At 54.8% G+C, this 26,271-nt stretch overlaps 8 protein-coding genes across 8 annotated transcripts; 4 read left to right on the plus strand and 4 right to left on the minus strand.

The window, feature by feature from the left end:
* Positions 1-427: 427 nt before the first annotated feature.
* On the minus strand, positions 428-2,101 carry EV422DRAFT_573781 (uncharacterized protein). The gene is made up of 6 exons (XM_053073177.1): positions 1,927-2,101; positions 1,739-1,860; positions 1,610-1,681; positions 1,315-1,537; positions 1,143-1,237; positions 428-1,068 (listed from the first exon to the last, which is right to left on the minus strand). The coding sequence occupies exons 1-6, from the start codon at positions 1,939-1,941 to the stop codon at positions 696-698; spliced, it is 900 nt and encodes a 299-aa protein (XP_052925984.1). The 5' UTR covers positions 1,942-2,101; the 3' UTR covers positions 428-695.
* Positions 2,102-2,137: 36 nt separating this feature from the next.
* On the minus strand, positions 2,138-7,051 carry EV422DRAFT_528079 (uncharacterized protein). Its single transcript, XM_053070254.1, has 17 exons — positions 6,557-7,051; positions 5,985-6,465; positions 5,797-5,907; positions 5,425-5,720; positions 5,046-5,316; positions 4,874-4,968; positions 4,507-4,797; positions 4,144-4,415; positions 3,969-4,067; positions 3,779-3,893; positions 3,627-3,714; positions 3,447-3,538; positions 3,223-3,373; positions 3,072-3,146; positions 2,729-2,997; positions 2,512-2,654; positions 2,138-2,444 (listed from the first exon to the last, which is right to left on the minus strand). Exons 1-17 carry the CDS (start codon positions 6,926-6,928, stop codon positions 2,249-2,251), a joined length of 3,417 nt encoding a protein of 1,138 aa, XP_052925985.1. The 5' UTR covers positions 6,929-7,051; the 3' UTR covers positions 2,138-2,248.
* Positions 7,052-7,717: 666 nt separating this feature from the next.
* On the plus strand, positions 7,718-9,694 carry EV422DRAFT_528084 (uncharacterized protein). Its single transcript, XM_053070255.1, has 2 exons — positions 7,718-8,645; positions 8,749-9,694. Exons 1-2 carry the CDS (start codon positions 7,897-7,899, stop codon positions 9,500-9,502), a joined length of 1,503 nt encoding a protein of 500 aa, XP_052925986.1. The 5' UTR covers positions 7,718-7,896; the 3' UTR covers positions 9,503-9,694.
* Positions 9,695-9,856: 162 nt separating this feature from the next.
* Positions 9,857-12,150, minus strand: EV422DRAFT_528085 (uncharacterized protein). The gene is made up of 2 exons (XM_053070256.1): positions 11,383-12,150; positions 9,857-11,284 (listed from the first exon to the last, which is right to left on the minus strand). Exons 1-2 carry the CDS (start codon positions 11,648-11,650, stop codon positions 10,140-10,142), a joined length of 1,413 nt encoding a protein of 470 aa, XP_052925987.1. The 5' UTR covers positions 11,651-12,150; the 3' UTR covers positions 9,857-10,139.
* A 2,227-nt stretch (positions 12,151-14,377) lies between these two features.
* EV422DRAFT_495953 (uncharacterized protein) lies at positions 14,378-20,676 on the plus strand (the record flags this gene model as incomplete). Its single annotated transcript, XM_053067842.1, has 8 exons — positions 14,378-15,199; positions 15,689-15,771; positions 15,958-16,522; positions 16,587-17,329; positions 17,489-18,394; positions 18,468-19,846; positions 19,913-20,397; positions 20,560-20,676. Coding segments are annotated over 8 exons (5,100 nt in total), but the record flags the coding sequence as incomplete, so codon positions are not given.
* A 323-nt stretch (positions 20,677-20,999) lies between these two features.
* EV422DRAFT_528089 (uncharacterized protein) lies at positions 21,000-22,550 on the plus strand. The gene has a single exon (XM_053070257.1). It carries the CDS (start codon positions 21,236-21,238, stop codon positions 22,334-22,336), a length of 1,101 nt encoding a protein of 366 aa, XP_052925989.1. The 5' UTR covers positions 21,000-21,235; the 3' UTR covers positions 22,337-22,550.
* A 12-nt stretch (positions 22,551-22,562) lies between these two features.
* On the plus strand, positions 22,563-24,752 carry EV422DRAFT_528091 (uncharacterized protein). Its single transcript, XM_053070258.1, has 9 exons — positions 22,563-22,844; positions 22,918-22,942; positions 23,037-23,151; positions 23,217-23,300; positions 23,383-23,511; positions 23,587-23,733; positions 23,810-24,192; positions 24,277-24,345; positions 24,422-24,752. The coding sequence occupies exons 1-9, from the start codon at positions 22,784-22,786 to the stop codon at positions 24,540-24,542; spliced, it is 1,134 nt and encodes a 377-aa protein (XP_052925990.1). The 5' UTR covers positions 22,563-22,783; the 3' UTR covers positions 24,543-24,752.
* A 35-nt stretch (positions 24,753-24,787) lies between these two features.
* EV422DRAFT_42130 (Cullin binding-domain-containing protein) lies at positions 24,788-25,889 on the minus strand. The gene is made up of 5 exons (XM_053067107.1): positions 25,841-25,889; positions 25,685-25,776; positions 25,484-25,622; positions 25,410-25,413; positions 24,788-25,329 (listed from the first exon to the last, which is right to left on the minus strand). The coding sequence occupies exons 2-5, from the start codon at positions 25,732-25,734 to the stop codon at positions 25,034-25,036; spliced, it is 489 nt and encodes a 162-aa protein (XP_052925991.1). The 5' UTR covers positions 25,735-25,776; positions 25,841-25,889; the 3' UTR covers positions 24,788-25,033.
* Between the last annotated feature and the right edge of the window lie 382 nt (positions 25,890-26,271).

Genomic DNA, 26,271 nt, shown 5'->3' on the forward strand with positions numbered 1-26,271 from the left:
GCGACATCAACTCATCATCCTTAATCTTGGGGCATTGCGAAACCTGACCTAAATGAATGGATCTAGATCTGAATTTCGCTAATACCTAGTTGTCCCCCCATTGGCTGCGATTACGGCTTCTTCGATTGATAGGCGGTTGGTGCAGTGGCACTCTCGTTCGCAAACCTCTTAATAGTGTTCCTCACAGTATTCCTGTGAACGTGCTCCTGCCTTGCAATTTCAGATGTCGTCTTGCCTGCTATATGGAGGGCAACTATGGCTGCCCTTTTTTGTGGTGTGAGAGGTTTCCCCATAGCTGAGGTGGTGAAGATGTTGGCGTGCATTTCGCCATCACGGCTTCGTCGCTGGCTTCAATACTCAAGCTTGCGGCTCCAAAACGCGCGGTGCGCTTTGTGAAACGGTCATTGAAATCCATATGGGGTGCACACAGCTTTTTGTCCACTGACTGTACGTTTTACTGAGGTTTGTTGGAGGGAGCGAAGAAGGGAGGAGCAGGAGCCTCAACCACGTGACGCCCTTGATTGGACGCCGCATCTGGTTCTGACATTGCCGCGGTTTCGGACATCGCACATTATACAGTAATAGTTCACGCCCACAGCTTCCGATGTCCATTGGAAGCGGCATACGGCATAACCTTCGATAGGGTAAATACAAAAAGCTAGAGTACTGTCGTTGGAGTCCCCCCGCCTCTACATCTACCAAGAGTGCGCCGTACCGTCCTTCAAGTGCTTAGCCATGCGCTGGAAGCACAGATCATATGCCTCATGCACTTCAGGGACCTTTACGCCAAGTTTGGCCAACGCGGTGGTCAGCTTTGTCGTGTCCAGCTCACAGTTACTCCTTCCCGCCTTGATGACCTTCGCCTGCTCCTCCAGCGAGAAGTTCTTCCATGCAAAGTTGGGGTCAACGTGCTTCTTGTACGCGGCGAGGACCTCGTTGTGGGAGATGGCGCCGGGGTTGGTGAAGTTGTACACGCCGGTGAGTTTCGCTTCGGCCATGGCGAGGGCGGCGGGGAGGAGGTCGTAGAGGATGGTGTTGGAGTTGGGGATGTCGACTACGCGCTCGTACCTGCAGAAACAAAGGTCGGGCGGATCAGAAAAGAATAGTTTCAGACGGTGACGTTCTGCATTCTGGAGACTTACTTGGTGATCTTGGTGACGAAGTTCCTGGGGTTGAGGTCGTCAGACACGGGCATACGGAGACGCAATGTGAGGACATTGGAGTATTGCTTGATGATCTATGTAGGAGACCGTGTCAGTACACAACTCGAAAACGCAGATCGCACAATCCCCTTGGCCACACTGCATTCCTCACCTTCTCGACAAGACCCTTGGTGTAAGAGTAGTACGATCCAGTGAAGTTTGGCTCATCCTCCTCAGTGAAGCCAACACCATGGAACTGGTGTTTCTCGTCGTAGGTGTAGATGCATCCGGTGGCAAAGTTGGTCATGTGGATCCCACGCAAGAACGTGGCGTCGGCGAGGTTGAGGGTTCCAATAACGTTGCTACGGATGGTGGCCTCTTTGTTGTCCTCGCACCTATAAATCGCACGACGATGTCAACACACAACCGACGGCGTAGTCGTCCAGTTCAGAAACCTCCATACTCACCAGTCCACATTGGGGCGGCCAGTCACACCAGCGCAGTTGTAGACTCGGGTGGGCTTGTATTCGTCGAGCTCCCTAAAGGAATTGGTCAGCCAATTGAAGGGGCCAATGGGACTACGGCAGAGGCCTTACTTCAACACAGCCTCCCTGTCCTCCAGACGGATGGTGACACCCTTGACTTCCTTGCCTTGCTTTTGGAGGAGCTCAGCGAGCAGACCGGCGATCCAGCCTTTGGCTCCGAAAATGAGGTGACGCTATAAATGAACCCAGAAGTGAGCTCAATAGCACCAAGAAGAGTACGGAGAAGCAGTGTAGCATACCTCTGTGTTTGTCATTTTGTTGCGTTTTGAGTATGGCAAAGAGGTAGTCTGAGGGCTGTGGTTGACTGTTGCGAGCGAACGAGTTGGACCGCAGCAGCTTGTCTCTCGGCCTGCCCTCCCTGCCTGGCTGCGGCGCTCTCGTCAAAGCAACAACGCGTTCTGCACGCGTCCCCAGCGTCCCCCAACGGTGGCAAGAAACAGGGTTATGGGCGGATTTCAAATGTGGATTGTAAATACTCCTCCCTTTCGCTTATTCCATTCAGGCAATCGCAAAAGCCTGATCAAACATCCCAAACATCTATTTACAGTAAGGCCAGGTCCCTCATACAGCCAAAGGTATCTGCTGCCCATGCCCAGCCTTCCCAAACAAAGAAGTCTCAGACCCCGGCGCCTCATCCAACAAGCGCGTAAACGTCGTCCTCGTCGCCACGTCCTGAGGCTCAATCTCAAGACAAAGACGCAGGCATTCAATGGCAGCGTTGCGCTGGTTCAGGGCGACTAGTGCCGTGCTCACTTCCCTGTGGATGGTGGGGGTGTGAATGAAATGGAACCGATGTTTTTACATGATGCCACACGGAGAGGTACCTGAGAACAACAGCATCCCGAACACCCAACCTTAGCGCCTGCGCAATACACTGATTCCCTTCATACTCGCGTCCACGACGCAGGTTGAGAAGCGCCAGGTACGCCCATACATCCGAATGACGGTTATTCAGCACATTCGCTTCCTGGAACAAAAAAAATCATAAATATAACCCCTACTTGCCCGTTTGGAAACGCATTCGCAAACACAAACTCTCACCGCCAAAGCATCCTCAGCCTCCTCCCACTCCTCCGCTGCAATACACGCCTTCCCCACGCCCAACCAAGACGCCGCGTTCGCGCTTGATGCGCAGGCGCGTAGATACATGCTCTTTGCGAGGCGGGCGATGGTTGATGCTTGCGCCGGGATGGGGGATGTGGTGTGTTTGTCTGAGGACTGAGGTGTGGTGTGGTGGGCGATTTGGTGATGGTATTGACGGAGGTAGAGGCTGCCGAGACGTGTGTAGACTAGCGCGATTGAAGCGGGTTCTGCAGGGAGAGGAGGCAGATGTCAGTTTTCACTGCATAGCATATGATGATGTGCGTCGTAATGGGTGACATACCTTGAGACAAAGTAAGAACCGTCTCGTAGCTCCCCTTCGCCGCGTCCCACTGCTTCTGCAGGTACTGGAAATGTCCTGTCCCAATCCAAAGAACAAAGCACACCGTAAATACCACCATCAATCCTCGCTGGTATCGAAAACGCGTCCTTACCCAACGCCGTCCATACATCCGGATCATCCTGCCGCACCTCCAACGCATCCACCAAATGCTCCTCAGCGAGTTTCTGGTTCCCGCGCTGGAGCTCGAGCTGGTGCAGGAGGAGGTGCGGTTTGATGCGTGAGGCGTTTGGTTGGAGGATCTCCTATGATTTTGGTGTCAGATCTTTGCTGGGGGGGTTTTTGGGGAAATGGAGCGGGAGATGGGGGGGCTTTTACCTGTGATAATGCCCGCTCGGCCATCTGCCCGGCTTGGCAGTGGATGAGGAATTCGGCGGCGGTGATGAAAGTGGATGGTGCGTCGGGTTGGCCTGCACGATTAACCGAAAAGTATAAGGACTCCCCTCTCGCCCATCTTCCCGCTATCCAAAACACATAAGAGATTAATCCTAGTCTCACCAGCAGTAGCCAGCTTATGCAACTTCTGCGCCTCAGTAATATGAATCTCCGACTCTTCTTCCTCGCCCAAAATATCATACAGCAATCCCTACAAATCAAAAGGTCAGAACACCCTACGCGACAACCCAAATGTCTTGGACGAGACCTCTTACCAAGATAGTAGACACCATAGCCAGTTTCGGCTGCAACTCGAGGGCGGTGACGAGGAACACGCGGGATTCTTCGAACCGTTCGTTGACGCAGCAGAAGGAGCCGTAGGCTAACAAGCTTTGAACAAAAAAAGTCAGTCTGATCCGTCCTTCATGAACAACCAATGAACAACCGCGGGAGGAAAAACAATACCTCGGAATATGCCTCTCATTCCTCCCCAGGATCTCCCTAAAACACTCCTCCCCCTTCCCCGGCATCCCCCGCCGCATACAAAAACAGCCATAATCAAACCTAGAAAAGAAAATATCAATCCCACTTCCCCCACCCCCACACCCACCCCCAATTGTTTTTCCAAATCAAAACCCACCAAGCCTGCGTACTGTCCTCAAACCTCACCACCCGCTCCTTATGCCACTTCTCAGCCCCCTCGGTCCATCCATCCGCCTCCGCGTCGGCTGCCCAGGTTTTCAGTAATTGGAACTCTTCGGCGGGTTTGCTGGTGGGGGAGGTGAAGGACTGCGGGGACTGGAACAGGGCGTTGATGACCGTGTGCATCTTCTCGGTGAGGTGCACGTAGAGCTCGGACATGAAGAGGTGGAGTTCGGAGGGGGTTGCGAAGGGGGATTTGCGTTTGAAGCGCTGGTGGGTCGTGGGAGTATGATAAGCGCCATGAGTGGGGTTTTGCTTTTTGCTCCTCCCCCCGTTGATGCAGTCAGAGGAATCACCTCACCTCCCGAACAACCTCAACCACCGCGCCTTTGACCCCCTCCTTGAACTCAAAATACGCGCCGCTACGATTCAGATGCCAGAAAAACTTCTTCCTTCTCTGTGCTTCATCCGCTTGGTCGTCGCCCGTGTCCTTATCCGCCCCCATCTGCGCCTCATACTCCCACACGAGCTTCCGAACCACTTTTTGTAGTTGCGCTGTGTAGTCCTCGTCGGCGCGGGCGGACCGTTTGGTGAAGAGGAGGTCGGCGGGGATCGTGCGGGGAGGGATGAAGTCGGAGACGTGTTTTGTTATCTGGGGGGGTGAGGGTGGTAGGGTTAGATACGATAGAGGGAGGGGGAGGCGGTGCAGGGCAGGGAGTGTACGGTACCGGCTGCAACTTCTTTTTGTCGAGGAGAGGTTTCTCCAACAACAGCTCCAAGCCCAACGTCGTTCCGAGCGTCTTGTAGAAGTTCGCACTAGCAGCTAAACCCATCCCAACCCATCAGCGGTACATCCCCCAGCAATACATCAACTGAGAAACAACCCTCCTCACAACTTACCCTCATCCCTCCTCTTCTTCCCCCCCGGGCCTGCCGTCGTCGTCCCTCCATGAGGCGGCACATCCAACCCAACACTACTCCCCTTAAACCCGTCCGCGGTCCCCGGCGTCGGCTGCACATCGGGGAGCACGACATCCACCGGCCACCGCCCGCGCACACCAATGACGCGCGGGAAGAGCAGGCAGGACAGGTCGAGGGTTGCGCGGCCGCGGTACTTGGCGCAGGAGGTGTCGGGGAGGTGGGCGAAACGGGGGTGGAGGGTTCGTGTGAACTGTTGGGTGATCATATAAGTTAGCTGGGTGTGTGTGGTGGGGGCCTTTGGGGTGGGGTTTTGTGTGTGGGGGGGGGGGGGGGGGGGGATGAAAATTGTTCCTCTTACCTCAACCTCAACAGCCTCCTTCCGCACAATCTTCTCCCGTAACCTCACCACCGCCTGCGGGGGCACCCAGATGGTATACGTCCCACACGCTCCCCACGACACTTTCTTGACTGGCTCGCCTATCACCGCGAGCGCCGGGGCGGGGGCGGTGGGGTCGGTGGTGTCCGCGGGTGGGAGGATGGATTCGGTGGTGTCTGCGGTGGGCTGCGGGTCGCCGGTGGTGGATGTGGGGGTTGGGATGGCGGCTGTGCTGGGTTTGGGGAGGAGGATGGGTTGTGGGGTTGTTTGGGATGGGTCTGGGGGGTGGTTTGCAATGAGGGGCTTTTAGCTCGATGGATCTTGGAAGATATGCGGGCAATGGAGTTTTCTTACCTGTGGCGATGGGTGAATCGGACATGACGAGGGTTCCACATGCGATTGATATCGGCCGCTCCTGGACACTCTCGGCCGGCAGGTAGAAATTCAGGGCGTAGGAGTAGATATCTACGGGTATTCGTAAGTCCACATGGCATACCCAATCCGCGCCCGTATCCCATCCCCGCGGCCTCCCCCACACTCACTGGAGTTCAAATCCTTCTCGTTTCCCTCCTTTGTACTCCATTCCTCGGGCACCGGCGCCACATCATTCACCTTCAAAGCCAAAAAAGTCCCCTGCTCCACCACCTCCGGCGCAATCAACGGCCTGCTAATCCCCACAACAATCTCGAAATCCGGTCCAATCCTCGCCGGGTCGTCCGCGTCTTTGCCGAGCAGACGGGTGTTGGTGTAAGTGATGGGTTGGGTTTGCTGGAAGGTGAGTGGAGGCGCTGGTGGGGGTGTGTCCGGGGTGGAGGGGTCGCGGGGGGTGTATTTGAGAAAGTGCGGGGCCATGCTGAGGGCGCAGTCGCCGAGGATGGCGGTTTTTTCTTTGGGAAGGGATTCGAAGAGGGTGAAGGAGAGCTTTTTGTTGAAGAAGGTGTCGATGAGGGCTTCATTCACATTGAATGTCTGTTCCCAAGTAAAGTCATATTGTGGGTTTGGGTTGTCCGGGACCACCGGCGACTATGGAAGATTGCTATTTGTGATAAGTTGGATGTTCCACATTGACTGATGGAATCGGATTGATCACCCCATCTGCCGGTTGCCTACTCACATCGACAAAATCAAAGTCCGCCAGCTGGATCCTTACAAACGAGCTGACTTTCTCTCCCTTGGCACCCTTGATGTTCCTCGCCGATGCAACCTTCACATTCAATGTTACTGTAGTATTTGTCCCTCCCCCCGCAGAAGGCTGCGCAAGAGCATTCATAGATCCATGCTCAGATTTGTTCACTAGATCACCACCGGCACCACTGGCTTTGGGTGCGGCGGTGGGAGGAAGGGAGGGCGTATGAGCATTGCTGATACTTTCTCGGCTGCCAGCGGTGCTCGGAGGCTTGTTGAGGCCACCAGCCGGATGGGATTGGGAGGACGGGGTTTGTGGTGTGATGGTGGCTGCCTGACTTTTTGGACGTGCGGCGGACATGGCGGGCGAACTGGACGACGAGCGAGAAAAGCAGAAGTTCTTGCTCTATTCGCTGCTAACGGACGAAGGATGCTTTCTTGGTGAGATTTTGCTAGATATTATCTGGACGTAAACCATTATTTTCCAAGCATGATGAATATCGTAGATGGGACAGGGGAGAGTGGGGAGAGGGGAGAGAACGAATGACAGGAGGTCGCGTGCTTACATAATGCATCGAGGGACTGCGCAACGCGTGCGATGGCTGCTCATCACCAGGTAGTTGCGTTAGTTACACGGTTCACGTTTTGAACAAGTTGGAATGGGGGGGGGTGGGTGGCGAGTCGCGACCACGAGGAACCAACCAGCGCGCGTTCCCTCGTTCGTTCGCAGCGACTCCGCGGGGGAATCGATTCAGAAGGGCGCCGGAATGGCCCCCCTTGCATTAGCCGCCCTAATCAAAAGCACAACTTCCACGAACACCGCAATGACCCCCCCCCCCCCATGGGCATCCCTTCCATCCCATGCAACCAACCCAGCGCACACAGACGCACTCGGTATCATATCATATGTTGAGAAGCTTTGTGCCCAGCATGCTATCCGCCCAGGGCCCCGTCTTCTTTTTTTATACCCAGCCCCCGCAGTTCCCAACTTCCCACTGAGAACTGAGGAAAACGGTCGTTCCGCGGAAAGGAAAACATAAAGGAGAGCTTGCGTTCGGACGGCTTGCGCTTCAGCACGGAGCGTCTGGGCAGGCAGGCATACCCCATCGTCCGTCTCTTGGATATATTCCCCCCGGTTTGAGCAACAATGTCCATTCCCGCAGAGGAGGGCAGGTGAGTTCTCTCGCACCGACAAAGTGAGCCGTGCGATCATCTCAGGATTTTAAAGTTCAAACCTCGTCTGGGAATTCCAGCTCCCCACCGCCCCCCACCAGCCCAACCCGCAAAACGCCCAACGGGCTACCCACCCCCTCCGCATCCTCCTCAACAATGGGCATAGAAAAGCAGCAGGTGGAACGCGCGGGCACCGCCGGCGGACGTCGACCCTCTGAACCCACCTCGCCATTGAAATACGCGTTAGCGGCCGCGCCTGCCGACACAGCCCGCAGGATCCTCCTCTCGGCTCTGAAAGCCTGGCTTACGGGCTACGCGACGGCGGCGGTGCCCAGCATCGTGGGGATCATCTTGAAATGTTTCCGGAAGGGTTTCAACAAGTTCGATTTGAGGGATACCGTCGTCAAAATCGTCCGAGTGCTTTTGGAGAAGAGTCCCCGCGCAAGGATGCCGTGGTTCTTTTTGGCGCTTATTGGGGGATTCAAGGCGTTGGATAGGGTTGCCGACATGCTTGTCAGATACATGTACGCCAGGAACGCCGTGAAAAGTGGGAAGGAGGTTACTATCGATGACGACAAGCATGATCTGGAGAACGGAGGGCTGGTGAAAGACGTCACATCAGCCAAAACAACAACTGTCCCGCCCGCCATAAAGATCATCAACCCGAGCTTTATCGCGGCAGCCATCTCTAGCGGGTTATCGCTGCTCATCATCCCTAAAGCGAAAAGGGCCGATTTTGCGATCGTCACCCTCGTGAGGGCGCTGGATTCGTTTGCGTCGTTCCAGAAGACTTGGATCACCGATGGGTTGAAGAAGCGGAAGGTGCCCCTGAGCCTGGTTGGAAATGCGGATTCGGCCATTTTCATCTTGGCTTGTGCTAGGATCATGTTTTGTTGGTTCTACACGTGAGTAGTGGGATTCTGAATACGGGGGGCAGCCATGCAGAGCGCCCTCATGAGCTTGCGGTACGTCATCTCCCAATACTGATCGTAGTGCTTCTATCGCCAGCCAAGAGGCCCTCCCCCGCGACTACACCAAATGGATCAGCAAAATGTCCCGCCTCGACGTCCGCCCGCTCGAAGCCGTCCGCCTCCTCTCCCGCGGCGAAATGGTCTACGGCCGCGACACGGGCCACGCCAACCTCCTCGGCGACTACGCCGTCTCCCTCGGCCTCCCCTTCGCCTCCGGCGACCCCGCCAACGGCCAAATCCCCTGCACAGTCGTCCACGGCGGCATCGAAGGCTGCATCCGCCACCTCTACCACGTCTGGTGGTTCGGCTTCTGGGACGCCCTGAGGATCTACATCCCCGTGCACCTCCTCCCCGCGCTCATTTTCCACCGCCACCGCTTCACCCACCCCACGAAGGCCGCGGAAACCATCTGGCGAATCGCGCTCGGCGCCGTCCGCTCAGCCACCTTCCTCGCCACCTTCATCGATTTCGTCTGGCTGCCCATCTGCGCCGTGCGGAATATCACAAACGACGACTCGTACCTCGGCCCCACGCTCGGCGCCATGCTCTCCGGAACATCCATCTTCATCGAGCGCAAGAGCAGGAGGAGGGAGATGATGCTGTATGTGGTCCCCAAGGCGATTGAGAGCGTGTGGTGGAGTTTGACAAAGTACGGGCCGGGGTGGAAGGTGCCGGGGGCCGAGGTGCCGTTGTTTGGGCTGGGGATGGGGTACTTGTTGTCGGCGTATGGGCATCATCCGAAGGCGCTGAGGCCCGCGGTTAGGGGCGTGTTGGGGTTCTTCTTGGTGTAGATTTCGTGTAGGTTTTTTGTGCGGTGAGGCATTGATGGGCCCTCTTTCATCTCATTTGTTTTTCCGAGGAAGTGGGGCATATTTTCGCGTAAGGCGTCGGGGGAGTGGGGAGGAGTTTTCGTTGGATTCGACCGGAGGAATATCTGTACAAATTTGGACAACTTTAATTTACACGGTTGCCGCTACATGTTTCTTGCCAAACGACCGGCGCTGTCTTCAGATGGCGATGCCAAGGTTTGCTCACTGATCAAAAGGCGTTGACAGGACCTGTGAAACGGGACGCACACGAGACCAACTTCCCGTCTCAGTCCGGGCACCATCAACGCTCAGCAAAAAGCAGAATGAGGCCAAAGGTTTTCCAAAAACATTCCATTTTTATGCATTTCGTTCGATACGCTGAGAAAGGAGCCCGAACATTATCAAAAAAGCAAAAAAAAAAGGCAGAGGGCGGGCGGGTATGAGTAGCCCTTTCCTCCCAACCCAACAAAAAAAACCAATCAAGCAAAGCCCAGCTTCTTGACTATCCCCCAAAGGAACGAAAAGATTCTAGCGCCCCCATCTCCCAAAAGTACAACGAGGAAGGGAGGGTTTAAAATGTGTGGGTGGGTGCGGCGAACATTGAAAATTTCCTCTAAATCTACTCCTCCTCCTCCAGCGCAAACGACGAAGCCGGCGGGTATCCCGCGCCTCTAAACTCCCACTCCTCGCCGCTGCCCGTCTTGACGACGCTGCGCACGACCTTGGCCGCTTTGATGTACAGCCCGTTCTTGGCCCCGAACGCGGCCTCCCACCCGCGCAGGGCTGCCACGACCTCCATCACGTGGACGTCGTCGTCGACGTGGGCGGGGGCGCCCGCGAGCGCGTACCATTCGCGCGCCATCAGCTGCGGGGTGTTGGGGAGGGTGGGCGAGCCCAGCGGGGAGGTGGAGAGGTTGGCGTTGGTTTCCCCGTCCTCGATCGAGTCGGCGTACACGGCCTCGAGGCGGTCGGGGTGGAGGGTGGGGCGGCCCTGGGAGACGTACAGGGCGAGGAAGGCGAGGAGGAAGCGGCGGAGGAGGTGGGCCTTGTCTTTCGCCTCGGGGATGTGGGGGAGGGTGTGGTTGAGCGAGGCGGCGGCGATCAGGGCGTGGGTTAAGGGAAAGTCGAGCTGTTGCGGGTAGGGGTGGCATGTGGTCGCGGACGAAAGGACGGTGGCGTCGACGAGCTCCTCCAGCGCGGATTGGACGCTCTGCTCGGTATCCTCGACCTTCCATTCCGCGACGAGTTCCGCGAGGTTGGCGCCGAGCTGGGAGGAGATGGCCTTGCGGACACGTTTGTGGTAGTCGATCGCGCCCCAGTTCTTCTGGATCTGGTCCGGGTCGAAGCGGGTGTCTTCGCGCGCATCTTGCAGGATCTCGATGATGTTCGCCGTTTCGTACTGGTCGGTGAGCACGGCGGGGAGAGTCTCGACGATCGGGGCGTAGGTGTACGACCAGAAGGCAAGACCTTGCGCCACGATCAGGGGTTGCTGGAATTCCAAGCCAAGACCGAGGTGGACGAGGGGGTGGAAGCAGTCGCCGCCGAGACCGGCGATGAGGGTCGGGAGGTAGGTGGAGACGGTGGGTTCGATGCCTTTGGCGTGGATCTCGGAGAGGAAGAAGGAGGCGTAGTCGGCGTAGTGGGATTGGCCTTTGCCGAGGAAGTCTTTCCAGTTGTTGGCGTTGATTTCGGTGATGGAGGGCCCGACGGGGGTGAGCATCTTGCTTTCCAGGTCGTAACGCTCTTTGAGAATGGTCTCGGAGGCTGTGCGGAGGTAAACGAAAATCCATATTATTAGCGTTATATGCAATATCGCATCGGGACCCATCCGTTCGTAGCAGAAACCGCACTCAAAAACTCACCATTGACCTTATAAAGCGACAAAAGCGAATGCGCAATATAATTCGGCTGGTAACTCTTCGTATGCTGGTTCAACACCTCCACATGATGGTTCTCAAAATCATCCTTAAGCAGTTTCTCAACCATGTTCCAGCGCGCCTCGTCGGCCTCCTGGTTGAACGCGGGCACGATGCGCGCCTTGGTGGGCACGGGGGTGGGCTTGCCATGCAGCAGGCCCTTCAAGGCTGAGAGCACGCTGGAGGGGGCTGAGAGGGGGGCGATTGCAGGCATCTTTGGCGACTTATTGTGAAGGTTATTGGGGGATGTGGTGGGTGAGGCGTGGTTGGAGAGGGTTGCCGAAACGTGGCTTTTTGGTTATATTTTGGTTGACGCGGGGTTCGAGTGAAGATGGATCTCCAGTCGAAGGGTTGGTGGGCAAAGAGAGATGTGCCCGTGGAGTTCGAGTGCGCTTTCGTGCTCTTGATGTTTGATCGTCGACTTGGGAGGACGACGACGAATGCAAGGGTGAGTAGGGTTGTTGATCTGGAATTGGGTTGCGTGGGGTGGAATAGATGTGGGGCTAGGGACAGATGAGAGTTTTGGAAGAGTTTTGGGTAGGCTGGTTGGAGTTTTTGCAATGAAAATATGCTGGAAAGAAGAATCGGGGAGGGATGGGAAGGACCCCCGTTTTATAGCATTTGGCGTCTGGAACGGGAGAAGCTGCAAGAAAGTGGAGGAACGCCCTGCTGCGTATCCTTGGACACCATATCGAGATGGTGCGCCTCCGTTGGGGCATTCTCAGCCGCATGGAATGTTTACGCGAGGGCATGCTGTGCAGTGGGGGGAGACGTGCACTGAAAGGTGCGCAATTGGGATGTGATGGCTGATTGCGCATTCGCTGCTCGGGGGCGGTGGGGGGGGAAGACTCGAGGACGGCATTATTGACAGGGCAAAAGGGTCTGCAGGCCTGGCCGCAAAACTTAACGCACAAGGGACCTCTGCCCTTGTGACCTCGCTCGCCATCACTCCGGCCAGGTAGTAATAGGGCTTCAAATTCATATTCCCGCCTCCAATGCCTCGGAAATGACTTGGGGGATTACACCAGGAACAATAATATGGAACCTGGAAGGAGGGCTTGTGCAATCCGTATAGTAAGTAACTTGGAACGAGGTGTCAATTGTGTCAAACCGCGTCCCTTCTGACCTCCTCCATTCGACCTTGTGCTACGCGACGGATCTCATTTACCCACAGGGTTTCCATTCCGGTGACTTACAACACTCAAACCCGCTGAAGGTTTTGAATTGACTGGCACATTGAATACTGATCGACCATGGATGCACTCAACCTGCGTATGTCTAACAACACCGTTTTGCGTTAAGCATGAAGTTCAATAACAAGAGATCGCCCAGAATCCTCATGCATGTTTATGCGAAAGAGATCGTCAAGGCGCTCTTCCGTAACCTCTTCTCGGTTCCCTCACGGCCGCCTAAAACGGCTTTATCCTTGGCTCCAGATGCAACGAGCTGAGCGGGCATCGGGGCAGTCACCGGGGGGATCGCAAATGCTTGGGGGCGGCGGGGGGGGATGAACCGGTTGGGGGGCGCGTGACATACTGACTGGGGTCAATTCCCGATGACACATCGCTAATTCCGCGCAAGCCACAGAACTCATAACGCGCGCACCCAAGTGCACTCCCCCATTGCTCTCACCCATCACTCTCACTTCAGACATCGGGGATTCGCCCCCGTCGCTCAAATGAACGCCTCATCCAGGAGTCGCATGCAGCCTCGTTTGAGTTTTGGCGGGGAGATTGGAGGCCAGCCGCATACATACTGTACATTTTGCACTGGTGCTGCGGATCGGTATGGAGGTCTCCGTTTTGGCGACATCCTCTGAGAGAAGTTGCGCTAAGTTGTCAAAAGCAACCTCAATTTGGATCTGAGACGGGCAGCACACTCATCAGCTTCAATGACGGGCATGGTAGTTTGGCGAAAGGTAATAGTGCTTGTAGCGACGGGTTGGGATATGAAAGGCGAGAAGTTCTGCTTCGCAAAGGGAAAGGCAACCGATACCGGCCGCCTTGATGATGCCATATGATACTTTGAGTATTAGGCTCTCAAGTTCAAGCTCCGCATTGCCTGCAATCGGATTCCATGGCCCAGATCCAGCCAGATCCAGTTCCATATATGCACAAGTTCGATCAATCGCCAGAAATTGACAAGTATGCTCAATACGTAGTGTCAATTTTACCCATTCGAGCAACGCTTTTTGGTTCACGTCGTTCAGACATCCAGATACGACATCCTCCGTCACCATCTTACCCAAATCCGATGCTGTTTCTCCAGCAGATGTATTTGACCCGCAAAGGATCCCTGACTGAGAATATATATATACATAGGGGCCAGAATCTTTTGTCCAGAAAAGGTTCTAAAATGCTGCTCAATATGGCTTGATGCGGTGAAACGCCCTGCGATGGATCTGGAAAGCACGGTTCTTTTGATGAACCTGAAATGGAGTCTTGGCCTGCCTTTGCCCCACATTTCACCCATGCAAGCCCTTGCCAGCACTTGCAGCGCCGGCCCTGGCGCCGGCCGGAGCGGCCAGGAAAGGGCAAGCGCGTCGCGACCATGATGTGGGAGATGTGGGTTTGGCGGAGGCTCGAAGGTGCAACGTGTGAACGAAACTTCCTTCTCGCAAGCAGCAGAATACGCACTCAACCCAACGAGCAGTTCGCTGCATCTCATCTATTCTGGAGAACGTTGGCGGACGTCTCATACGCAAGATGGTTGCACCAACAACTGTCCCGCCGCCTCCACTGCTGAAGACCTGTCTCGAGCGTCTCGCGCACGAAAGCAATTCGACGTTTAGGTCGTCCGAGCTGAAAGAAAGCGTCACTGCCGCCATCGCGAAATTCGACGCCGAGTTCGAGCAGAACGCAGAGAGTAATGGCGCTGCAATAGGGTAAGTAGGAGGTATGCGTTGTCTGTGACGTGGCCAGGCTTGCAACTGACTATGTGATCTCCCACCAGCGCCGATGGGTATTGGGCACCATTCAAGATCGCCTGTCACCACAACCAACCGCCACGTATAAGGGAGGCTGCGTTGGACTGCCTCCAAAAACTCATCGCCCACAACGTTCTGCGAGGTGCTCTCCCGCTGGACGCCGTCGTTGACCAGTCTCACACACGCATTCCGACTGACGATGGACAGGGCGTCCCTGGGACCGACAATGATCTCTCGCGACTGGACACTTCCTCCCCACTACCAGTGGTGACCGATGTGCCCAGTGATGCGTTACCGAATGATAGTGCTTCCAGTGGAGCGGCTCCGAGTCAGGCGGAACCTGAGCGACCAGCTCCTGCTCCTGCAGCCAACGGCACACCAGCAATAACAGCGCGCAGCACGTCGCTGTTGGCGACGGGCGTCGGCGATACCCCACATTACCCGCCCAATCCGTACCTCATTGATGAGATCATTCATACCGTCTGCACAACATTCAGCGGCTCTCAGGGAGACGACACTGTGCAGCTGCAAGTACTGAAAGTGTTACTGACTGCCGTCACGTCGACGGCATGTGAGGTTCATCAGGTGTCCCTCCTGAAAGTGATCCAGACGTGTTTCAACATTCACCTGAACTCCCGAGCGCCTGTGAACCAAATGACGGCTAAAGCTTCGCTGACGCAGATGGTGAACCTGATCTTCTCGAGGATGGAACGATACGCGGACGTCCTAGCGAGGAGTTTGGAGACGGGATCGATGGCCGAAATCGAGAAGTTGACGGGGCTTCATGATGCCGGGGCTGAGAAGACGGAGGCGTCCGATGTCATTGTGGAGGGTTCGGTACAGCCAGATGTTCTCAATGACAATGTCATGCCTCTTATCGAAGTGGACCTCAATGAAGGAGGGTCCAATAGCCTGGATGCTCCAGCGGAGCCGTCGACCGAGTCGAACACAGCAGAGGAACAGCATGGAGCTGCCAGCTCAGATGCAAACGAAAACACCCCAGCGGCTGATGGTTCGGCGTCTACCAATGGCAGCTCATCGGCGCCTCCTCCCACGATCGTAACCACAAAGCCCGATGGAACTTCTCAACAACTGGAAGCACCTCCACAACTTGCGCGGAGAGAGTCCACTGGTCCACAGCTGGAAGGAAACCCCTACGATCCCACCATCGCTTTCTACAGCGAGCTTCTGCGAAAGGATGTTTTCCTCGTGTTTCGCCTTCTCTGCCGACTTTCAGTCACATCCGAGAATTCACAGACTGTTTCGGCGACGTTCAACGCTGCCAACGTCAAGGAAGCCTCATCTATGAACGAAATCTCCCAGCAGTCCACCAAAGCGCGTCAACTCGCACTGGAGCTGATTATGTCCGTAATGAACAACTGTGGCCCGGTTTTCCAGTCCGACGATCTGTACGCTGGTTTGATCAAACAGAACTTGTGCCTGTCAATCTCGCGAAACGGTGTTACGACCAACCCACAACTCTTCGAGTTGAGTTTGTCCATCTTCCTGATGGTCATTCGATTCTTCCGGTCAAAGTTGAAATTGGAGATCGAGGCGTTGCTGAACACCATATACCTCCATATCCTGGAGATGAGCAACTCGACCTACAATCAGAAAAGGATGGTCTTACAGGCTCTCCTGAAGATCTGCGAAAACCCCCAGACACTCGCCGACTTCTACCTCAATTACGATTGTGACATATCGATGGTCTCCCTCTTTGAGCGGATCGTCAACGTATGCAGCAGAGTAGCGCAAGGCCGCGACACGAGCACACCCGTTGCAGCAACGGGGATCATGGGCTTTGCAGTCAGCGCCGCCGGTCTAGACTCAAAGGAACAGCTCGTGAAAGCCCAGGACAGGCGGTTGAAACTTCGTGGGCTGTGCTGTCTTGTGGCATTAGTGAACTCGCTGGCAGAATGGAGTAAGGATATCGCTCCTAGTCTGCCAATCATTTCGAGGATTAAGAAGAACATCGAGGTGGCCAAAGCGATGAAAACGGAATTGAAAGTGGAGCCCGCCGAAAAGAAGAGCGTGGATACCCCGCGATCTACGACGAGCGATGTGCCTACGAAGAGCTTCCTCGATGCGCTCGCAGCAACGAATCAAGCTAACCCGGTGCTGGTGTATAAGCATCCTTTGCATAATGTGTCTATGGAGCACGTGAGTAGCTGTGTTCTCTTGGTTGAAATTGCGCTGCCGGACTTGCTCACCCTCTGAAAAATAGAAACACCTGGCACAAGCCTTCTCAACTGGAAGTGCGACCTCTCTGGCAGCGACGCCGACAGAATGGAGTCCCGACGACAACGTCCAGATCGAGAATCTCGCGTCCCGCAAGCTGCAGATGCGGAACGCCATCAAGCAGTTCAACGTAAAGCCAACCAAAGGCGTCAAAGCACTTATCCGCGATGGTTTTGTCGAGGAAGATCCCATGTCGATTGCAAAGTTCTTGCGCACCACCGACGCTCTAACCAAAGCTGCCATAGGAGAGTACCTAGGCGAGGCAGACGCCTTCAACGTAGATGTCATGCACGCCTTCATCGACACTCTCGATTTTACGGAAATGGACTTTGTCCCCGCTTTACGGGCCTTCCTGCAGACTTTCCGCCTCCCCGGCGAAGCGCAGAAGATCGACCGGATCATGGAGAAATTTGCCGACAGATTCTACGAGAACAACCCGGACATGTTTGCCAAAGCCGACACGGCGTACACGCTCGCCTTCTCGGTCATCATGCTCAACACCGACTTGCACTCGCCCAGTATCAAGCACCGCATGACGCCCGAGGGATTCATCAAGAACAACCGCGGAATCAACGATGATGGGGACCTGCCTGACGAGCTGCTGACCCGGATCTACGAGCAGGTGTCGAAGAACGAGATCATTATGGAGGAGGAGCATGCCGGGCGGTTGGCGCAGATGGCAGTTGGATGGGGTGCGGGAGATTTGGACGATCGGCAGCGGATGGAATTGTACCGTAAGGAGATCTCGCAGGTGCAGAAGAAGAGTTTGGGGATGCTGAAACAGGGGATCAAAGGGAAGGATATGGCGCCGTTCAGGACGGCGTCGGGTGGGGAGCTTGCGAGGCCTATGTTTGGAATGGCGAGCTGGCCTTTGATGGCGGTCTTTAGTTTGGCGTTTGAAGGCGCGAATGATGATGAGGAGGCTGGCGACGAGAGCTCTGGAGCAGCAGGGCTGGGTGAACCGAAAGCCTCCGATTTGGCGTTGGAGGGGTTCTCCTTCTCGATACGCTTAGCGAGCATCTTCCGGATGGAGACGGAGCGAGACGCCTTTGTGACATCGCTGTCCAAGTTGACGGGCTTATCCCATATCCACGACATTCGGCCAAAGAATATCCGCGCCATCAAGACGCTGATTGTCATTGCCGATTACCTCGGGGAGTACTTAGAAGGCAGCTGGATGCAGGTGCTGAAAGCTATATCCCACCTCGAGCGCATGCAGATCATCCTGAATAGGAGCTCGTCATTCGATGGGAAGCGCAGTGGGGATTATGATCGGGACGGCGAAGGCGAAGAAGCGGGCGTTATCCCGTTCAGTGGCAAACCGTCCTCATCGAACGCGTACCGGACAATCGAAGACGTAACCAGCCAAGCCCGCCCCAATCCGGCAGTCGAGAAACTGATCGCCGAGTTCCACAACCAAGCTACCGTCGTAGCCGTAGACCGCATCTTCACCAACACTCTGAAACTCTCTGCAACCGCGATCATTCACTTCTTCCGTTGCCTCTGCTACGTCTCGATGGAAGAAGTCGGGTTGGATCCCGTCACCACCGCCCCCGGAGCGATCCCCAACCAGGCTGCGGGTGCAGGGACGGGCTCCTCGGCACCGAGGATGTACCTCTTGCAGAAGATTGTGGAGATTGCGTATTACAATATGCCGAGGATTCGGTTTGAATGGACGCAGATTTGGAGGATTTTGCAGCCGTACTTTAATACGGTGGCGTGTCATCCGAATTTCAATGTTGCTACGTTTGCGGTGGATTCGTTAAGGCAGCTGTCTATGAAGTTCCTCGAAAGGTGCGTTTAACGTGTATAATTAGTGCGGGAAGAAGCGTACAGCCATATTCTAACGTCCCTACATTGACTACAGGGAGGAACTAGGACACTGGACAGCCCAGAACGAGTTCCTCAAATCCTTCGAGTGGATCATCAAACACAACCCAGACCCGCGTATCAAAGAGCTCATCTTATCCAGCACCCGCCAAATGATCCAAGCCCGCGGGAAATCCCTCCGATCCGGCTGGAAATCCATCTTCGTAGTCCTCTCCAAGGCCGCGCAGAGCGGCGATGAAAAGATCCTGCGGCTGTCCGTTAGCGTCGTGCAGATGATCTTTTCCGGCTTCTTTGAGTGCGTCGTTGGGAACGCCGGCGCAGGGTTCGTGGACTTTGTCGCCTGCTTGGTGGAGATTTCGCTGGTTGAGGAGCCGTCGGGTGAGGAGGTTGCTGCGGGGGGTATCCAACTCCTGCAAGCGGTAGCGAAATGGCTTTCTGGGTGGAATGGGGACGTGAATGTTCCTGGCAGGAGGAAGCCGTCGTTTGCAGAGGCGGAGCTGAAACATGCCAATGTGCCCTTGACACCCGGCAATGCTCCCGCGGCGACACAACGGCACGCTGCGCAACCGTATTTCTCTGCAAATGGACTTGTCACCGAGGACCACTTCTTCTTGAAATGGTTCCCGGTCCTCTCGGCGTTCTCCAGGATCATCATTGACTCAGAGAGCGTCAACGTGCGCACGAAGGCAATGGACGGTTTGTTCGACACCCTCAAATCGGCCGGTGCAATATTCGAGGTCGGGTACTGGAAGAACATCCAACGCAGCGTTATCCTGCCCATCTTTGCGGAGCTCGGCCGTGGAAGCGATGACGACGACGACGACGACGACGAGACGCTGGGCGGCGAAAGGCCCACTCGGGTTTCGATCGCAAAGTCAACGTACAAGGATCCGGAGATGACAGCGATTTACATTCACGGGTTGCGTCTGTACATCGATCTGTTCACGCACTACTTTACGACGTTGACGGCGAACCCGGATCTTTTACGGAGCGTGTTTGATTTGTTGGTTGGGATGCTTACGAAGCGGGATGAGAAGCTTGCGACCACGGGCGGGATATGCCTGCATGGGTTCATACGCGACAACATGAGCTCCATCGACAATGATGTTATCTGGGGCGTCGTGTCTGAGGCTATTGAGAAGGCGTTCAGAGGCACATTGCCTGGTGAGCTGCTGTGTTGCGAGTATGAAGCGGCTTCGGCACAGTCGGCGACGCCCGCGCCGGTGAAGGAGAAGAGCGAGGTTGCCAAAATTGGGCTGCGGGCCGCGAGGGAGGCTGTAGGCGAGGGCAAGAAAGTCACGCTCGATACGCTCGACTTCGAGTATGTCTTGATCAAGTGTGTGACGCATTTGGAGCTGGTGCAGGGCGTTCGTGATCTGGTGTTTGGATCGGCAGTTGAGTCTTCACGGAGGGGAAGTCGGAGAGAATCGTTGGTGGGAACGAAAGCCATCCCTATCCCGGGGTCACTCGGTACCCCAGGAGCAAGTTCTGCAACATCGGCAACCTCGCCATCAGTAAATCAAACACCGACGCTGTCTCTCATCCCAGCACCATATCGGGCGCGCTGGGTAAAATGCCTTTACCGAAGCTACGCGGTCGCACGCGCGTTCAACGAAGAAACAGCGCTCCGGCAAGCCATCTACCGCAAAGGCCTCGTCCCACAAACGCCGCACCTGATCAAACAAGAAACCGTCAGTTTTGCGACCTACCTCCGCGTCCTCTTTGCGGTGTACAAACTCGACGACACGGCGCGGACGGAGGTTGGGCAGGAACTCGTCAAGGAGACGTTGGATGTGTTGACGCGGTACACGGAGTTTGTGGCGGATCAGGGGCGGCATCAGTTGCATCTGGGGTTGTGGAGCCCCGTGGTGGTGTTGGTGTTCAAGGAGCTGTTGTCGATGGATGAGTTGTGGGTTGGGCCTTTGCAGGATGGGCGAGGGTCCGCGCCTTCGGCAACGCATAACGGCGTGAATGGGACCAGCGGCAGTACGTCTGCTGGCGGAAACTTGATCGATTTACAACAGCAACCAACAACAACAACGGCATCATCGGTGGTTGACGAATGGCTACCAAAATCGTCCTCCCCACCCGCAACGCCAACATCATCGCCGCCACCGCCGCTCGTACAGAACGTCCCCGCGTACTTCCGGGTAGCAGTTAGGATCATGACGGTGGAACGGGCGGAGGTGCGGGCGGTGCTGCAGGAATTTTTGGAACGGGTTGGGGATGTGTACATCCGTGTCTGATGTGCGACACATTGGAGGATGGGGCAGAATAGGGTGTGTTACTTTCTGTATGTAGATAGCTCTGTTGGACGGATGCGCTTTTGTCTCTGTGCCTTCGATGGGGCCTTACTATCTCTTTTATATATACCTTTACTATCTCTCTTATACTCATATTCTCTTGTCCATGTTTGTATGTCATAAACCCATTTGCTATGGCTGTATAGTACATGGATCCTGCGGGAGTCCATCCGTCCGTGCTGTATCATTGAACAACGCGTTGAAAGAGGGGGATATCCGCAGGAGGAGATGGGTGAGTCATGCGCGTCACTTCCATCGCTTTTCGCAGCTGTGCCCGTCCTCATTCCGTCCGCATTCGCTGTCCTAATTCCTCGCCCACAACGGACCATCACCTACTGTATATGTATCTTTCGAGCGTCTGCCGACTCGGACTCCAGGCTTAACGACGAAAACCCCCTCGCTCCCTCACGCCCAGCAAACCTCCCACTTCTTTCATTCTCATACTTCGTTCACCCTCCTCGAGACGACAACACACCCCAGAGCAGAGCGAAACCACAGCGCAATGACACAGAACACAGAGCAGAAGAGGATTCCAGTAGGCATCCTGGGTGCCACCGGCACGGTCGGACAACGGTTTATCCAGTTGTTGGAGGGTCATCCCTATTTCTTTATCCAAGCCGTCGGTGCCTCCCCTAGATCAGCGGGCAAGCCATATTCACAAGCAGCCTCAAAGTCGTGGAAGCAGGCGACCCCCATACCCGACAAAGTGGGGTCGCTCATTGTGCAAAGTTGCGAACCTACGCATTTCAGCAACTGTCGAGTCATATTCTCCGGTTTAGACTCGGACGTTGCAGGGGACATCGAAACTGCTTTCCTGAAAGCCGATTTCGCCGTGTTCTCTAACGCAAAGAACCACCGAATGGACCCGATCGTGCCTCTCGTTGTGCCGCTCGTGAACCCATCGCATATGGATATCATCAAGCACCAACGATCCGTCCACGGTCTCCAACAAGGTTTCCTTGTCACAAACGCAAATTGCTCCACGACGGGACTTGTCGTCGCGTTGAAAGCCCTGCAGGATGCGTTCGGCCCCTTGTCAAAAGTCATCGTAACGACGATGCAGGCGATTTCGGGGGCAGGTTACCCCGGTGTGCCGAGTTTGGACATTCTGGGGAACGTTGTTCCTTACATCTCCGGAGAGGAAGATAAGCTCGAGACGGAGTGTTCGAAGATTCTGGGGAGTCTGAACTCTGACTTGACTGCATTCGAGGCGCCTCCGGAATTGAAAGTGTCTGCGAGCTGCAATCGTGTAGCAGTTATCGACGGGCACATGGAGAGCGTGACGGTGGAGTTTGTAAAGCGGCCGCCACCATCCATCGCCGACATCACCGCCGCCCTCGCATCGTACACATCAGACGCACAAAAGCACAAGGCACCCTCAGCGCCACAACACTCGATCGTTGTGATGAAAGAAGCGGATCGACCCCAGCCGCGGATGGATATCATGGTCGGGAACGGGAATGCGATTGCCGTCGGGCGCATTCGGGAATGTAATATCTTTGATGTCAAGTTCTCCTTGCTATCGCACAATACCATCCTGGGTGCGGCAGGCAGCAGCATCATGAACGCGGAAATTGCTGTTTCGAAAGGATTCATCGAGTGACCGCTGTGTGGCACGGAAGATGGTTAGATATCAAACATGTAGCTGCCCACAGCCAGACCATGTAAATTTCCACAACATCACTCAGTTCCGTTCATACAACATAGATCTATTTCGCTTTCGCAACCGTTTTCCCCCGTTCATACCCATGTCCATTTTGCTTATTCATGTCCGAACATTGGATGCCTGACAGTGACGCACACGCGTAAAACCCCCCTCGCTTTCGACGCGTTCGTGCAAAGTTCGAAGCTTTTTGCCGTGTCCAGGAGGGTTTCCAACAAATTGCGGTTCCTCTTCCGCAAAACAGCTCGTCCCTGCCCATAGGCCGCAACCTTGACCGAAGGACTAAGGTCGCCCAGCAACCACCAGTCATCAGCTCAAAGGTCAGATTTCCCCGATCGTAGGGTCAACCACGCGTCAATAGAAGTTTGCACGAGCGAAGCATAAGCAATGGCATTACGGAATTTCTTCGTGATACACAAGTCTGGACGGACCTACTTTGCCAAGAACTGTAAGTGCTTGTTGGAAAGGTGCACTGAAATTCGGAAAGATGTTTTAATTGCGCGTCATCTTCGGGAAAATAGTTCAAGGGGATGCTTTGGACCAAAGGTACGCGAAGCGGGCATTTCCATACGTCAACATCTGTTCTAGAGTAGACGGGCGTGCAACCAGTGCCGGGGCTGAATTTCATCGTCCGTCACAGTCTAGTTGTCGGCTTCTCGTCCTCAGTTTCGAACTTTGCGCGAACACTCCTGGGTGAGGACATCCGGGAAGTGGTGTCTGTGAAAGGGCGGATCTTGTACAAGGAATTTGGGGATGTGAGTTATTTGGTTTTCACAGAGCCGCGGGTGCAGCGCTTGCTAATGGGGTTTTGTGATGTCAGTTTGTCTTTATAGCGCATAGCGATCTTCAAACAGGAAGTTCGATCATTCAGGCGATTTTACGAGATGTTGGGGCGATGTGCGAGGTACGCCTTATATCCGGAGCAGGGTGGGTCGGAGGGAGAGGAAGGGTAAGCTATGGAGACTGACACCCCTCGATCTGAACAGTTCCTGTTCGGGAACCACGAATACTGGGACGAAGACTTCTTTGATCTAAAAGGCGCCCAGGATATCCTCTCGACCTATTTTGCGAAAATGACGCAGGATCCGAGCACGGTTGTTAGCGGGGTGAATATGGTAACTACACTGCAAAGAGTAGCATTCACGTACCCCTGGGGGCACACGTCTGGCTTACCGCCCGCCTCGAAATAGATATCGTTAGAGCTCGACATCACGGAGCGATTGGACAAGCTTTTGGCGTTTTTGGAAAGCCAGGAGGGGGTGTGCGGGAACGGCACGATGCTTATCCTCGGCGACTCAGTGCTGTATTCCCGGCTTGGCCTGCACGAAACCCGGATGGTAAGTGCATCTTCACCCACACCGACAACAGTCTTCATCCCACTCATAGACAATCACCCGTCCCTCGAAATCACAGATCCACCAATATCACAAATCCCGCCCCCTCGGGCACAACTCCGTCCGCTTCACCCCCGTCTACATCCACGGCGCCTGGCAAAATCTCTACCTCATCCGCCTCCAATCCTACGTCCTCGTCGTCCTCGCCTACATCGACAAAGCCTTCGCGCCCTTACAGAATCGCATCGAAGAGTTCCGCATCTCCTTCATCCAGTCCCGCCTCGAGATACCCACCGAGGAGCCACCGGTGCTGTTGCGACTGTTTGCGAAACGCGAGACCTTGGCGATGCTTTATCATAATATCAAGACGGGGTGCACGATCTTTCCGCAGCTGAGGCCGGGACCCGAGGTGCAGCAGAAGGAGATTCTGGCGAGTTTTTGGGGGCTTTTTTCGGATGCGAGGTTCGTATGATCTGTTTTTGCGTTCAATCTCAAATACGTGTCGATTGAGTTATTGTGCTCATATCATTGTTCTTGGGCTAACAGTTCGAGCCTCCGTGTACCTGGAGTTTCAGAGTTCGTCATCACAAGGGATCAGTACCGGTTCTATGCCAGGTAGGTTCCCAACTATTTTGAAGTGTCCAGCAAACACCGTTCTAACTGCGGCCACATCTTCGCCCCGCACATACAGATCGGAAGGCGTCCACAAACTATACATTCTCATGGCAACGGATTCCGTGTCGTCTGAAGTCGTTCCGAGTATCGCGGCTGATGTCTTGCGGAATCTACGTGCGTTTACGCCAGAACGATGATGATCTCCCTGGCTCCATTGCCATGTATTGTGAGATTGTATATAGATGTGTTCTTATGTGATGAGAAAGGCGAGCAAGTCCGAGTACGCTTTCTCTGCTGTGCACTCATGCTCCTGCTGTATGTCTGGGTGGTCAACCTCCCCGGAGGTGCGACGTAACATGAAACGGACATCCCATCTCAAAAACTAAAGGACCAATCTGAGCCACTAAGCACGGTAATGCATACATTTATTTGCCTCGAAACAACGAGGCTTCATATTTTACGTAACATGGGTGCGCGGAGGTATGTCTAAATTAAACGGGGGTATCTTGGAAACGCTGCGTTTAAGAATCTAAAAGTGAAATAAATCTCGACGGATTTGCGATGCTAGTGGTGTTTGTGTTCCCGTATATACACCGCGAAATATGTTGTACGCCTGATGAATGGTGTGGCAAGCGGTCTCGGTTCCCCCAAATCACGTCGATGCTGAGGAAGCAAAAAAAATTCGAGCCTATTTCCGCCTCCAGGCCACGTACTCGTCGAATAGGAGAGGCCCTGTGATGCAAACTTTGGGTTTAGTGGGGTTGAAACAAACAGCAAGTGCGATGATAGCGGGGTAACACTTACAGGCACTCGTCTCATCATATCCCGTCAGGTCATAACTGACTGTGACGGAGAATTCCCAAAAGCTCCTCCACTGATCCTTGTTCACTACCTTGACAGGGGCCATTTCATCGAGGAAGGCCAAGAAGGAAGGGATCAGCGGGAAATGCTCAGGTGGGCACACCAGCTTCCACATGCCTTTTGCTGCGTGAGGCACAGGGATGATGTCAGTGTCAGTCGGTCCATCTGCGACAGGTGCAATCTGCAAAGCTAAATTGTCTTACCAAGCTGGAGATGGGAGCGAGAATGTGACGGTTAAACCTTGTTCATTGCAGGTGGTCAAAGAACACACACTCACCTCTAAAGGAAGATTCTTTGAATCATTCTCTTTAGCAAAGACGAACGCAAACATATACAGCTCTTTAGAATCCGAAGGGCTGTCGAAAATGTTTCTGAACGCTGGCAGCTTGGCACGGAGCTTCTCCAAGGAATCAACCCTGTGCGCGTGGACAAAGTCAGGGATCGAGACCACAGTGGGATTCGAGACGTCAAGACTCACTCCAGTCTTGAGAACCCATCCACCCATTCGCTCCGAGTGAAGTAGCCCATGTTTTTCGCGTGCAGCTTCCATGCAATGACCAAGATCTCAATCTAGTGCAGATTCGGTGAGCTATCCAACCACGGGTTGATTCCCAACCTCATCGCCCGGACTTACGCTATCGGTCCCGATGCCTAGATCTTGACAGAGCTTCTCAATGCCCTCCGGCCCCACAACATCCTTGTCATCTGGATCCTCATACTGGTCGAACCACGCTTCACATCGCGCTGAGCTGTACTGTTTCGGATCCTGCAGAAGCACGGTTAGACGACGATGGTTCGAGAACTGGCCAATGAAGGGCAGAAATTCCTTGCACTTACTATCGTCGCTATCGCTGCCTTTGAGGCCCTACTCGTACGATAACAGTGAGTTCAGGCGCTTCACTGGGTGAGACACGATCCCTGACAACCTCCCCTCACCTAGCTCGAGTGGTTTTGGTAGCAGGTCCTTCCGTCTTGGCCTTTTTGCTGCGTGTGGCGGCGGCTGTGCTGGTGGCACTGCGCTTCTTTGGCGGCATAACTGCGTTGGAATCGTCGTGAGAAAGCTCC

Source organism: Fimicolochytrium jonesii (assembly GCF_025526975.1).
Source record: "Fimicolochytrium jonesii strain JEL569 chromosome Unknown EV422scaffold_10, whole genome shotgun sequence".
In the NCBI taxonomy this organism is placed as follows: domain Eukaryota; kingdom Fungi; phylum Chytridiomycota; class Chytridiomycetes; order Spizellomycetales; family Powellomycetaceae; genus Fimicolochytrium; species Fimicolochytrium jonesii.